General features: G+C 39.4%; 1 protein-coding gene across 1 annotated transcript; it reads right to left on the reverse strand.

The window, feature by feature from the left end:
• Positions 1 to 2,193: 2,193 nt before the first annotated feature.
• mettl27 (methyltransferase like 27) lies at positions 2,194 to 13,215 on the reverse strand. The gene is made up of 6 exons (XM_020923019.2): positions 13,098 to 13,215; positions 5,695 to 5,819; positions 5,484 to 5,612; positions 4,737 to 4,872; positions 3,622 to 3,714; positions 2,194 to 3,371 (listed from the first exon to the last, which is right to left on the reverse strand). Exons 1-6 carry the CDS (start codon positions 13,126 to 13,128, stop codon positions 3,169 to 3,171), a joined length of 717 nt encoding a protein of 238 aa, XP_020778678.1. The 5' UTR covers positions 13,129 to 13,215; the 3' UTR covers positions 2,194 to 3,168.
• Between the last annotated feature and the right edge of the window lie 114 nt (positions 13,216 to 13,329).

Here is a 13,329-nt window from a genome sequence, read left to right on the forward strand (position 1 = left end):
TGTGTCAAGATGGGTACATCTTGGGAACAAATCTCTCAAGACCCATTACATGGTTATTGAATCAAAGCTGAAAAAAGTATTCTTACATGGTACACTGCAACTTTCTCAGCTAAACAAACTCAGCATAAGAAACTCAGCATAAGTAAATGGCTGTGAAAGCAAGTATTACGAACCCTCAGGGAAAGGCAGTGGTCCATCTCTGATAAGGCAAAGCTTGAGTTCTTTGTACAGTCTAGTCTCTTTGGCTCTTTGCAGCCCATCAATTCAAGCAAAATCAGAGAAACTCTCTTATTGTGAAAAGAAAATCAAGACCACTTATATTTTCCTAATCTAATGCATTTCTATTTTTAATATACGCAGGCATTGTGCTGCTATGCTGATGGCAGCACAATGTCACAAGTCTAACCTGTAGTTAAAATAATGAGGTTGTTATAGAATGATGGATACCTTAACAGCTTTTGGCACACATCCACACATATTTATCAAATATAACTATATATTAATCATGTGCCAGTACAATGAAGTTCATTTGGTCTTCCCATAATTTATTCCAACATATTGTTTTTTCATACCTGACAATTTTCACTGACTGAGGAAAAGTGTAAACAGTCAAAACTGTCAGGTATAAACTAGTCTACTAAACTGTTGGAATAAACATTTAATCCTCTTAGATTTAAGAGCAATATTTGACACAAATGATCATGGCATTCTGTTAGAATGATTTAGAGTCTTGGATTTGGCGCTGCAGCATTTCTAGGACATTCTCTGTCTCCCTCCTTTTGCAGTCTTGTAAATTTCCACAGTTTTAATCTAATAAAAAAATGGATGGCTACAAGTTTTAAAGTTTAATGATTTAAAAACATAAGGAAATCCTATGGGTTGCCTTGATTTTACAAATCAGCTAAATCTAAATGACTGTATTTTAGGCACTGTAATGCACTTTGTAACTGTTGTTTAGAAAAGTGATATAGGTGTGATGGAAATGTATATTGTGGAAAGATTTCTCTCAGTCTGTCTTTGTGTAAAGGAATATGATTTCTCCCTTAGACCAGACCAGTCATTAAAATATGTAAAGGCTCAGCAGACACAACTATCCCCACCCTCAGGAAGCCCTTTGTTGTCTTAGCTGTCTTCAAATGTCTGCATGTGAAACAAAAGTCACTCTGCTTTGATATGTATGTAACTTTCTGTATAAATACTCAGGGCTCAAATGCTCTGGAGCAGAAACTGAGAGCTCAGATGCTCGGGAGATGGAGAGAAGGTCTAAGGTGGGAGAGGCATACTGCTGGTAAGGAGAGTCAGGGCAGGCCTATGCCCTGTCCATATCTGCTGTAACAAGAACAATAAACCTTTGTATTTCAAAAACTCACTGGGCTTCGCAAACGGATCAGTTATTTATCATCAAGATCTACATAATTTTTTTCCACAACAATAGGCTATAAATACCATTTTATTATCATTATATACACAATGCAATAGGCCTGTTCATACCTTAATTTGAAACACTAATAAGTTTCATAGTAAGACAGCCACATTTTTTCATGTTTACCTGTCTGACTACTGCCTCAGTACCACACGCCATGTCCAAAATTTTTGCTACAGCTCGATCACCACTGAAGTGCCCAGACACAGTAAGTGCAGCCAGTGCAGGCGCACCATAGCCAAAAGCTGCAAGATCCTACAAATCATTTAGAACTACGTGAATTTACTCCAGTATTCTACCAAAACATTAACGTATTACATGATAAAATATGCTTATCTGATCATATGTAGGTGCCCAGGTGTCATAAAAGGACAACTTCTCCTGGACTGTGGAACATCTGCAAAGCTCATGGATTGCCTGCATCGCTTCTTCTAAAAACCTTTAAATACTCAGTAGATAGGCTAAAAAAATTTTACTGTCTAGGTTTAAAATGTAGCACAACTAGCTGTCTATTTAAACTCTCTCCTCCTACTAGCAAAGACAGCAAGATAGAGTGACACACGCAATCTAAGTTTAATGCAATTCAGTGGGCAATGAGAACAGGCTGGGACAATAGCAAAACTAGTGTTCTCACAGATGTCATCTTTGCGTAAAATATTTTAGAGGCTAATAAAAAGAATTCACTTTATTTAACAACACCAGCACACTCAAGGGCACTTTACAAAGGCTTAAAAGACCTAAAAACACAAAAGGTAACACATAGCTAGGTATGGACATATGAAATCACTTTATTTAACAACACCAGCACACTCAAGGGCACTTTACAAAGGCTTGAAAGACCTAAAAACACAAAAGGTAACACATAGCTAGGTATGGACATATGAAATGTAACAGCCTTTTTACACCATATGGAGCAGCAAATATGACAAAAGACCTTTCACAGGGAATACTTTGAGGGAATTAAACCATTTGGAGTGGGTTGTATAGCGCAGTGTTTCCCAACCAGGTATATAGGAAAGGTGGCAATGAATGGCATTTAAATGTAAAATATTCTTTCTGCATCCTTAGGAATATTTTTGTTGGATAATGTTGGTAAATTTTTTTTTTTATAAAACAAGAAAATACAGTAGTAATAATTGGCGATGTACTAACAGATTTATTTTTGCTAAAGAAACACTGGTACCATTAATAGTGTGGCACCACGCTTAGTGGGTATTGAAGACAAAAAAAAGTTGGAAATGACTGGTGAAGAGAGTCAGTGTTGCAGAGGTTAGGTGGAAGGGAGTTCGAGGGATGGATCCATAATAAGATCTTATTATACTTCAGTGATTCCAGGGATGAGAAGCAGAGCAGCTGAAAGCTCTGCCCCCCATGGTGACAAGGTGGGCAAGGGAAAAAGAGCTAAAGAGGAGGTGTGGAGGGAGCAAGAGTAGATGGAGGTGTGGAGCAAATTGGAGAGGTAAGGAGGAGCAAGATTGTGAATGGCCTTGAAAGCATTTAAGCCCTGAATAGAGAGCCAGTGCAGGTGCTGAAGGACAGGGATGATGTGATGGAAGGAGGGGTATTCTGGTGATGATAGAGGCTGCTGAATTCTGGACCATTGGATTTTATGATATTTGATATGTTATTAAGATAAACAGACATTGTGCTACCATCCCATGGACACAGCAGCCCACAACTCTAACCTGCATCTTATATGAACATGATGTCTCTTAAACAATGTAGTATATTACTCTAACTGTTCTTTATAGTCTCTGATAGAGGTAGACGACTCCAGGAATGTAGCCCTCTTCGTGATGGGACACGGCGCGCTCCCACTGGTCCACAGACAGCACTTGGACACGCCTCCACAAACCCTGCTCCTCGAGAGTCCCCAGCTCCTGCTCCAAACTAGCCTTGTACACAAGATTGTCTTTATTGCTTCTAGTTGTCATACAGGTGTAGCCTCCTGGATAGATGCATAGAGTTAAGAGCAGAATAAGTAACGTACTACATGATAAAAATTTCACAAAGTTGAATATTCAATAAACTCTCAGTGTTTGACCTACAAAAGTGAAAAAAAACTCCGATCTTATTTATTCCATTACTCTTGCATCTAATCAATCTTTTTTATATCCAATCCTTTAACCACTAATAATGCTATTAGTGCTACACCAATGACACATTGCAAAAATAATTTGAATTAAAATCAAACTCACCTGGTTTGGTCACCATACACAACTCTCTGACCACTTTAGCAGGAACATTCCCATCACTGAGTGCTCCAACTATCACAACAACATCAAATACACCTGCAGCAAAAGAAAAGTGGCACTATGTAAATAGGCAATAGTGCGATCTGTGGAAGTAACGGTTCTCCTACAGTTCTCCTACAGCAGTAAAGGCCGTCACACACTACACAAGAATTTGCTCTCTTGCAAGCGTTTGGCTTCTCCCCGAGTTCAGGAAGACATGACCAGTCTTTGTGTCTCTGTGTGCAATTTTGAAGCCACTGTGCTAGTGTGTGGTGTCAGTGTGACTCTGAGCTACAGCATCAGCAACATTACAGTAACAGCCAATAAAACAGGGCATCAGGGGCAGTTGAAGTGATGAATACAGGAGGTGCAAGATACAAAAAAGTAACTGAAAAGTAGTGACAATAATTATTACTTGCCTTTCATAAAGTTATCAATTTAAACTGCAGAATATCTCAGTAGCATCTCATCGACATTATCTACAGAATTTGTCATAATAATGACAAAGTAATGACACCCAGTCCACAAAACAGCGCTGTTAATCCAGTTTGTAGCGTAAAAAGGCAAGAATAGCTCCTCACACATGTCTGTTTACATCCACAAGGTGAAGCTGCAGATTAGCGATAGTGACTCTACTTCCTGTGTACTTTATAGCCAACCGTGGTTGCATTAAAAATCGTGTATCTGAAGTACTGCACCACATTTCACAAAAAATAATAACACAGTTTTGTCTTTCATCTAAACTACATGTGCACTGCTCTGATCTTTTGAACACTTAGGAATCTCAAAGCGAGTCATTTTACTCTAGACAGTAAACAGCTGATGCGAGGTGCACTCACAATTTAGTGTGTGGTCTGCAGCCATATCCCACAGCAGCCTTTGCAATTGCAGATTTAAAATCACATAACATTCTCCTTGTGTCTGTGGTGTGTGCTTTTTAAAAAAAAAAATCGTTTAAGACCAAAAAATCCCGTAGCGTGTGGAGGCCTTAAATATTTGAAATAATTTCAATTTATAATCCCAATAAACCAAATTACATTTTAAAAAAAGAACTGAGTTACTTACAGCGGGACTATTACCATGCTCAAAAGGTAAAGGTTGACTTCCCAGCATGCACAGCTTCAGGTCCTGGTACAACGTGGTGTTCTTAGCCATTTCCAGCATGGCCCTACTGCCATCGATGCCCACAAAATTACCAAATCCATGACTCTGCAGCTGAAAATGGAACAATGAAGAAACAGTGATGAGTGTAATATTGTGTTACATTAAAGAAGTCAACAAACTTAACCTTTTGAGGTTTACAATTCTTTATAGCATCTCTGGAGTTCTTTAAGAAGGTCAATCCAGCCATCTGATCTCAAAATTAGCATCAATTAAGAGGGCTTACAATCATCTTTCTGACAGTAGTAGTGGTAATCAAGAGTCAAAGTTCAATCTCCTCAGACCTCAGATGATTCCCAGCTGGGATGGGAGACTGCTAGGAATACCTGGTGCTACAATGGGCAGTGGGAAAAACGGTTATGCTCTTTGATGAGGCGCTTTACCCACCCTGCCTCGTTAAAATGTTGTGTGTGCGTGAGTATTGGTGGTAGTCAGAGTGGCTGCTGGAGTAGATTGGCAGCCTTGCTTCCGCCAGTCTGCCGCAGGGCAGATGGAGCTACAATAGTATTTTATCATTGCACTTTGAGCATTTGGAAAGCACTATATGAGACGAATGCATCAACAAAGCCTACAATATCTTTTATGAAAACATACATTTTGAAATATTAATGTCACTACTTTATGGATACAAATATTTAATAAATAATACAGTTGTAATGTAATACCTGTTTGGCCACCAGTCCTGTACCACAAGCCACATCTAACACCATTGCTGTGTTTCGGTCCCCAGTGAAATGAGAGGAGACAGTTTTGGCAGCAAAATCTGGTGCAGTGTACTCCAACACTGACACATCCTAATGCAACAAAACTATATTATTACATTGTTATTACTTTTGGAGTTTGAGCTATCAGGCATTAATTACTGTGTGGTTCTACCTGGTCGAAGTTCTTGGCCCAAGTGTCATAAATTTTTATCTTTTCCTCTGCAGATGTGACCTCATGACATGACAAGACAACTGCTTTCACGTGTTCAAACTCATCATTGGAGGATGCCATTACAACTAGAAAAGAAAGAAAATGAAAATCCCAGTTTACAGTTTTAAATGTATATAACATCTTGATTAAGTTTAATATAAACCCAGTAATTACATTATTTTTACACTCATAAAATGCATGAGATTCTCAAGGTAGGCCACACGGGCAGCTCCAGCAGGACATATTACTAGGTTTCAGATGACGTCACAACAACATTCTATAGGCCAATATTATTTAACACAGAAGGGTTAAAATTATATTATATTATATATTGTTCAACTGCATATTTTTGTTGTAACACAGCATGGTCTTGGGTCTAGTAGTTGATAATAGAAATGATTAGATTCCATATATATTTGGCAATTTACCTTGACAATATTTCATGGCAAAATACAATGTAATTAATTAGTAGTAAAAACTGCCTCTTGCCCCGCATCTGGGAGTATGACATCATGACGTTCTAGAACCGGATTCTCCTAACTGTAGTTCGGGAGCTACCAGTGGCTCTCCAGCCCCTTCCAAGTAGCTCGGCAAGAGATTTCTGAATTTCATTCATAGATAAACAATGGTTTATGTTTTGTGTTTTATCTAACTGTACCCCATCTAAGTCTTGCCATGGCGCTTATGTATACTTTATTTCCTGTGACCGCTAAAATTAATAGCACTCTGACATTTTCGTTTCGTGAAGGTAGCTCTCCAGAGGAACAAGGTTGGAAACCCCAATACGCGCGGCACCGACTCTGTTTCTCAATGGTAAAGCCGATCAAACAGGCTCTGTACAGGCTGATCAAGGCAAACGCGAGGATTTCAAAAGTACATTTCAAAGCACATACATAACTGCCCCAAGAACACATTGTGCTCATGGTGCAGTTCTGTGTCGTTTGAAAGAGCCCAGGTTCAGAAAGACTGTTCATTAGTGCTTTGAAATGTACTTTTGAAATCCTCGCATTTACATACAAGCCTGTTCAGCTGGTTAGGCCCTGGCTCCACTGCTTGTACCACAGCCACGCGCCAACGCGAGGCGTATGCGCCTGGCACTGGCTCTGTGTTTCTCAATGGGAAAGCGGACTAAACTTGACTGGGAGCGTGTAGCCACTTGTATCAGATCCACAATGCAACTAACAGCCGAAGAGGCGTTTATTTACCTTCTGTACAGGCTGCAGGGCAAACGGGAGGATTTCAAAAGTTAATTTCAAAGCACTAATTAACAGCGCAGGAGAAAGGACAGGCTCAGCTCCGCACCTCACGGAGTTAAAAGCGGCAATTGCCCGATCGCGGCAGTCAACAATGCTGGACTTATCTGTTCCTTTCACGGAAATGAAAAAAAAAGCGTTATGATCAGACAACCCGTCGCTTTGTTCTTCAACCAAATTAATAGTTATTATTATTGGGGAACTAGATTTGTGTCGCTTTATTTTCACTTGCCCACTCGGGCAACTAGGCAGCGGAGAGTACTTACCCGGACAAACTTTTAGTTGCCCCGGGCCAGCGGACAGCCGTTAATGTCGAGTCCAACCATGCATTCTAGTACAAAAGTGCGTCCAAAAGTTGCAGCTTTTACGCTTGCGTAGTGCGAAATACGCGTGCAGTGATTCCGCGCTCGACTCCTCCGTTTGGCCATGGAAGTAAAATAACATTATTACCTCCGCCAAGGAGGTTATGTTTTTACCGGCGTTTGTCTGTTTTGTTTGTTTGTCTGTTAGCAACATAACTCAAAAAGTTATGGACCGATTTTGATGAAATTTTCAGGATTTGTTGGAAATGTGAAAAGGAAGAACTGATTTCATTTTGGGGGTGATCCGGAAGAAATCCTGGATTCTGGATCACTTTGAAATTTTAGTTAACATTGTGGTAAATGGGGCCAAAAATTTTGTTTTCTCAATATCTCGGTTAATTATTGACCAAACCCCATGAAATTTGACTCAGGGATGGACAATGGGATCCTCTTTCATATTCCAAAGGCTGATCCGGATCTGATCCAGAAGACTGATTTTATCGCAATTTATATAAAAAATGGGGGTAGTCCTTGGCGGAGGTCTGCGCTCTCTGAGTGCTTTTCTAGTTTCATTTTATTATATAATTCCAGAGATACTCGCTATTTTAATAAAAACATAGTGATGTTGCTGGAATTGATGTCATGGGCCAATCATTCATCATTAATCAGCTAGCCAGCCGATATGACTATCCTCTTCTTAAGAGATGAACACCAAATTTCCTTGGCACTACAAATCATTACCAGCTTTTCTAAAGCCTCAGACCTACAATTGAATTTGAACAAATGTGAGCTATTTGCGATAAAAGATCATCCACTGCAATCATTATATAACAATTAGGGGTGTCAAATTATCGCGTTAATTGCGTTTAATTAATTACAGTCATATTTATCGCGTTAATCTCATTTTTAATTCTAACTTTACTGTTTCTGTATGCGAGTTGCTTTATTATAAAACCTGTTTTTATGTGTTGTTGGGACAACAACAACACACACACACACACACACACACACACACACACACACACACACACACACACACACACACACACACACACACACACACACACACACACACACACACACACACACACACACACACACACACACACACACACACACACACATTTTTTTTATTTCGGTAATTCCACTCATTGCCGGAAACCCACACAAAACGCGCGCAGTAACAGCGACGTAAACGTCATGTTAACGTTGGCGGCGTCAGTCGCACAATGGACGAGGTGGAAGAGCCAGTAGAACAGAGGCAGCAGTGCACAGGTAAAAACACATTCGTGTCTTGGAAATTATTCTCCCAACGTGAAATATAAAAGAAAATAACAAATATAATATCGCCTACAATTTAAATGTCACTGGTGAAAACAACCTGCATAGGCTCATGATGTTTGCACTACTGTCCTATACACAAACACACACAAACACACACAAACACACACTTCATCATTGTCATTAACCTGAGAACGCGCGGACCACGTTTCCTTCCGTAGTTACTGCGCGGACACCGACGTGCTCCCGTGAGCCGCGTGTGGATCGTGTTTTCTCGCGTACGCTGCGTAAACCGCGCTTCCTCCTGTGCGCCTCTAACCAGAACTAACACCAAGACTAAAACCAGGACTAATCCAGTCCAGGACTAAACCAGGACTAAACAGGTCTAAACCAGGTCTAAACCAGGTCTAAACCAGGTCTAAACCAGGACTAAACCAGAACTAAAACCAGGTCTAAACCAGGACTAAACCAGGACTAACACCAGTGGACTAAACTCATATATAAAGTATTTCTCTATCAATAATATTTTTAATATGGTTAAGGAAAGACTGGACTTTTTATTGTCTTTAAGTAGACAAAAGTTATTATGTTCAGATTTCCTCGTCTTTGCTACTTTACAGCAAACAGTTTCTTATTCATGGAGACTTAGGCTCAACAGCCAATTTGGAGAGATTTGTTAAACAATAAATGACTTTATAAAGTCACTTTTTTTTTGTTCTATATCAGTCTTTTGATCTGCCACAATAATGTAACAATGAATTTAAATGAAAATACCTCAAATTGAAGGCTTTTCTCAGCAATTCTTTGGTGAGATTAAAATGAGATTAATTAGATTAATTAATTACAGATCATAATTAATTAATCTCTCAAATTTGTTAATCGCATGACAGCACTAATAACAATAAAGGTGAAGAAAGAAGTGAAATATTTAGGTATAAAGAGACAAACACGCTTCAGACAAAGCAAATGTATATGATAATGTTGACAAATGTAAATGTAGTTTAAACAAATGGCTACAAAGAGATAAAACAGTTTTTGGTAGGATACTATTGACCAAAATGGATAGTCTCTCCAGATTAATTTACCCAGCATATTCCCTCCCCATTTCAAACATATTCATCAAATCAATTAATATCAGTCATTTTAACTTAATTTGGAGGAATAAATGTCATTAAAGCCGCGCGCGGCGATGGTGGCCCTCGCCCCGGCACGCACCGCCCCCCCACGCGACCTCCTGGGACTCGCGACCGCCCCGTCACGCCACCCTTTCTCCCCGACATCCGCCCAGGCCGACAGCTCGTCCATTAGACACATTACATAATGCCCCTTTAAATATTTTTAAGGAGTCAATTGCGCCCCTGCTGGCCAACAGTGGAAAATGCACCATGTCCGTAATATGACTTTTGACTTGTAATCATGCATAGGATTTTAATTCCCGAATTTGGTACCAAATCCAATAATGTTGATGTTTCATGTCTATGGTAGGGGGCGCTATAGTGGTCAGTTTTCATATGTTTTATAGTGTTTTATATTCATGCTGAGATCACGCATTATTGATTCAAATTTCACCACAATCCGATTAAACATGGGCATGTAATGATTTTTTAACTATTTTTGGGGGATTCTTTGCGCCCCTACTGGCAACCGGTGAAAAAATGCATCATGTCCGTAATAGACTTTTTTGCTTGTCATCATGCATAGAATTTAATTTCCGAATTTGGTCCAAATCCGATAATGTTGACGTTTCATGTCTATGCTAGGGGGCGCTATAGAGTTCACTTTTATTAGATTTCATATTTTCATTACATTCACACCAGCATCACGCAATTGTGATTTGAATTTGAGTTCTCTCGGACAATGCCTGTGGCCGTGACAGGTCACCGAAAAAACAGGAAATGAAGGCGTTATTCGCCGGCGTGCTACGGGCTAAGGAGTATCCCAAAAAAATTTGCCAACTTCAGTGTGTTCATGTCTGTAGATGTGTCATGTCAAATCTGAGCTCATTTGGACCAAACCCCGGGGACTTGAATCTTTTTGTAGACCCCCAAGTCAAAACGGCAGCGAATGTTTGATCCAATATGGCTGACTTCCTGTTCGTCATAGGGGTGCAGAATGATTGACTTTTTTGCTTGTAATCATGCGTAGAATTTAATCCCCAAATTTGGTGCTAATCTGATAATGTTGACATTTCATGTCAATGGTATGGGGCGCTATAGTGTTCACTTTTAATATGTTTTATACTGTTTATATTCAGGCTGGGATCACACATTAGTGATTCAAATTTCAGCACGATCCGATTAAACATGGGCATGTAATCATTTTTTAACTATTTTTGGGGGAGTCTTTGCGCCCCTGCTGGCCAGTGGTGGAAAATGCATCATGACCGTAATAGACTTTTTTGCTTGTAATCATGCGTAGAATTTAATCCCAAATTTGGTGCTAATCTGATAATGTTGACATTTCATGTCAATGGTAGGGGGCGCTATAGTGTTCACTTTTAATATGTTTTATACTGTTTTATATTCAGGCTGAGATCACACATTAGTGATTCAAATTTCAGCACGATCCGATTAAACATGGGCATGTAATCATTTTTTAACTATTTTTGGGGGAGTCTTTGCGCCCCTGCTGGCCAGTGGTGGAAAATGCATCATGACCGTAATAGACTTTTTTGCTTGTAATCATGTCTAGAATTTAATCCTCGAATTTGGTACAAATCCGATAATATTGATGTTTGTCAATGCTAGGGGGCGCTATAGAGTTCAATTTTCATTTATTTTTATAGTGTATTATATTCAGGCTGAGATCACACATCATTGATTCAAATTTCAGCGTGATCCGATAAAACAGGGGCATGTAATCATTTTTTAACTATTTTTTGGGGAGTCTTTGCGCCCCTACTGGCCAAGCGTGAAAAATGCACCATGTCCGTAATAGACTTTTTTGCTTGTCATCATGCATAGAATTTAATTTCCGAATTTAGTAAAAATCCGATAATGTTGACGTTTCACGTCTATGCTAGGGGCGCTATAGAGTTCACTTTTATTAAATTTCATATTTCATTACATTCAGACCTGGATCACGCAATTGTGATTTGAATTTGAGTTCTCTAGGACAATGCCTGTGGCCGTGACAGGCCACCGAAAAAACAGGAAATGAAGGCGTTATTCGCCGGCGTGCTACGGCGAACCGTAAGGAGTATCCCAAAAAAATTTGGCAACTTCTGTGAGTTCATGTCTGTAGATGTGACATGTCAAATCTGAGCTCATTTGGACCAAACCCCGGGGACTTGAATCTTTTTGTAGACCCCCAAGTCAAAACGGCGCCGAATTTTTGATCCAATATGGCCGACTTCCTGTTCGTCAGAGGGGTGCACAATGATTGGCTTTTGTTTGTCTCCTTGAGTTCTATCACTGTTCCGAATTTCGTGACCGTGCGACAAAATATGCGTCTCAGCCCCATTCATCTCAAAATTTTGAATTTCAGGGGGCGCTGTTGAGTGGGGGGCTTTTCATTGTCGCGATGCCCGTTTTATCGAATTTTTCGCCGGGACCGATCGATCTGGACCCCGGTTTGGGGACTTTTCGTCCATGTTCAGGGGGTCAAAAATGCGATTCAATGTGGGGAAAAAGAATAATGAATAAAAAAAAGAAATCGACGAAGAACAATACCCCTCGCCCCTAACTTTGTTAGTGGCGAGGGCCAATTACATAGGGGAAGACGATCTAATCAGTCCATTGGCGGAGGGGGGTTTATATGCGATAGATTTATTATGTTATGAATGGAGTTATGAAACTCAAACGGCTGAAGCTCTTTATAAGTAATAGTCACTCTATTTGGTATTACATTCCCAATCTAATCTTCAATAAGACTGGCAGTATCAACCTCCTTTTAAAATGTGACTTTGAGTTAAACAAATTACTAGTGAAACTTTCAGATTTTCACCAACAGGTCCTCCTTTACTCGAAACAAATCTTTTGGGTGGAGTATGGGCTAGCTCACTTCTTGGATGATGGATTTATTTTACAACATGCTGATTTCTGCCAGAAATTTGGTCAAATGGTCAAGCAGGATGTTATTCTGATATTTCTCCTGGACTGAGACAACTTTGCATTGAAGAGTTGAATTTTGTGATTCAAAGTACAAAAACACATTTTTGAAACGTTCCTTACTAAATTTTTGCTTCCCCAAGTCAGCTAGAAGAGATTACATTCTTAAAAGAATTTTTTAAAAGAAAGAAATTAAAATGTTTAGAACCAAGTATCTTTCCTTTCCAGATTCCTCTAAAGTGAAGGAGATACAAATAAACATTTTGAATAAAATGTATCCAGTCAATGAATTCCTAAAACAATAATTTAAAACTGAGACAGACAAATGTCTGCTTTGTGATACAGGAGATGAGGATTTGGAATTTAGAGTAAAATAACTAGCTAACGTTTAACTCACAGACTACCAAACGACCAAATAAGTTTTCATTAGCATATTATTCTAATTCCAAATAAAACTTGTGAGAGTTGAAATTATTTACCCTTTGAACCAGTCAGAGCAACGAGAGTCATAGGAAACGTGCAGATCCACGGTGTAGTCACGAACGACTAGCTAAGTAAAGGTATGTATGCAGTCATATATGCTGTCATATATGTGGTTTGTTTTTTGCCCTCGGTTTTGCCTGTCAGGGACCGACATCCATTTCTACCAAAATATCTACATATATCATACATCACTTTGCGATCAGAAATATTTCATACAGGATGAACTTC

Source organism: Boleophthalmus pectinirostris, unplaced genomic scaffold, assembly GCF_026225935.1.
Source record: "Boleophthalmus pectinirostris isolate CB_2022bp ecotype Guang Dong unplaced genomic scaffold, ASM2622593v1 HiC_scaffold_12, whole genome shotgun sequence".
In the NCBI taxonomy this organism is placed as follows: domain Eukaryota; kingdom Metazoa; phylum Chordata; class Actinopteri; order Gobiiformes; family Gobiidae; genus Boleophthalmus; species Boleophthalmus pectinirostris.